Source organism: Perkinsus marinus, assembly GCF_000006405.1.
Source record: "Perkinsus marinus ATCC 50983 genomic scaffold scf_1104296942948, whole genome shotgun sequence".
NCBI lineage: Eukaryota > Perkinsozoa > Perkinsida > Perkinsidae > Perkinsus > Perkinsus marinus.
Window position 1 is genome coordinate 1 of NW_003211987.1, and position 1737 is coordinate 1737.

At 47.6% G+C, this 1737-nt stretch overlaps 1 protein-coding gene across 1 annotated transcript; it reads right to left on the minus strand.

Annotated features, from left to right (window-relative positions):
* Positions 1-312: 312 nt before the first annotated feature.
* Positions 313-1609, minus strand: Pmar_PMAR024461 (methylase, putative). Its single transcript, XM_002781274.1, has 7 exons — positions 1512-1609; positions 1341-1461; positions 1217-1289; positions 1060-1171; positions 900-1010; positions 759-851; positions 313-427 (listed from the first exon to the last, which is right to left on the minus strand). Exons 1-7 carry the CDS (start codon positions 1605-1607, stop codon positions 398-400), a joined length of 636 nt encoding a protein of 211 aa, XP_002781320.1. The 5' UTR covers positions 1608-1609; the 3' UTR covers positions 313-397.
* Positions 1610-1737: the final 128 nt, after the last annotated feature.

Genomic DNA, 1737 nt, shown 5'->3' on the forward strand with positions numbered 1-1737 from the left:
CCTCACGGTCATTCTACAGTCTCATCACGCTCACCCGTTCCCACAGCTGCATCACTCACGTAGTCGGTATATCCACTGCATACGATGAAAGACTCGGCATCTCAAAGGGAGGCGATTCTTTCTAAAATCGAATACCTCGGAAAAACTCCTGTCTCCACAATCATCTCCAGCCATCTCGACCAATTGCAATCAGGCCAACACGTTGAATCCCACTCGAAATCTGTCGTCGCAGCCACTGCGGGCCATTGAACAAAAGCTACACTGTTCTACCGAATCGTCTCATCCATTGAGGAGTAACGCAACGCTGACATACATCTCCTGCGGCTTATGAATGGTAATGCCTTGGGCAGGATTCACAGCGGCTCGCCGAAGAACGAATTAGTCACCATCATAGCCATCACTCCACCTCGTTCGGCTTGTCGTTGTCCTGACAGAAATCACAGAGTGGTATTAAAGCCCAGTGCAATAACATTAGAAGAGACGCTGATACTCAGACCGAACGTATTCAGTTGTCACTGCTTCGAGTAAGCGACGAAGAAAGAGTAGTCCACCACAAGAGATGCAACTCAAATTGTCATAGTCATAGTATACGCCCCTCGGATGTCAACACATGCAAATGTCTCACAACGTTGCTGAGCTATCTAGACGACACTACTGCGAGACCACGATCAACGGCCAATCATAGCTATGGCAATTCCCAGGCGAAAATGGGGATAGAGAGGTCCTCAGTAACGACTGCACAAATGTTCGTGTGCTACCTTAACGCAAACATATATATAGTGAACATTATCCTTCTCGTCACCACCGATAGCCGAAGTCATACCCATCATGGGCTTGGCAACAGTGTGAACCTAAAGTGAACCATTCCCATCCAACCGGAACGAGGAGAAAAGCGATACCTTGACAGACCACTGAAAGTCCGGTTTCTGCAAGTAGCTGAGACGGTAGCTCTGCTGACCATGAGATATGCATATGTAGACACCTTTAGATGGATTCAGAACCCGAGAAATCTACACAGGATGCTGATAATCGTCGACTCAGCAATCACTTCCAGCTGACCTCGCTCAGCATCTTCTGTGCATTCTGGCTGGATCCTTCACCACACAGCAAGGAATCAAGTGTTCCCTTATCGATGACGACATCAAACATGCCATCAGGAAACTCAAGTGCCCTGCGCAGCAGATCGAAGGTTCGACACCCACACGCGGTGTTTTACCTGCAGTCGGCCTGCTGGTAAACCATACCAGGCTTATCCTGATATCGCTCTTCCATCTGCTTTATAACGACATCTGAGAACAATTAAGCACCCTAGTGAAGAAGATTAACTTCATAAGATATACCAGAAATGTCCACATTCACTATATTCTGATATCCTTCTTCGTACATCTCCTCACTCAGCTTCGAGCTACCAGCACCAACGTTGAGGATCTTATCACCAGGCTTCGTATACTCTTGAACGACCTGGAAATTCAACAGTCACGTCATATCACTACAACGAAGATTTCTCTCACATCTTTGAGGCCTGCCCAACGCTGGTACCAGTCGAACGGCTCGGGGTCACGAGTGTAGCGCTCATTCCAGTACTCAGAGCGACCGTACTGAGCCATTGGGAACGAATAGGCTAAACACGAAACACTCCCATTGTGACACTGGAACTCAAGGAAAGGGTGTTCCAGCTTATATGAACGCTCAAATAGTCAGTTGTAACACTATACTCAGAGTCGGTAATCATTACCG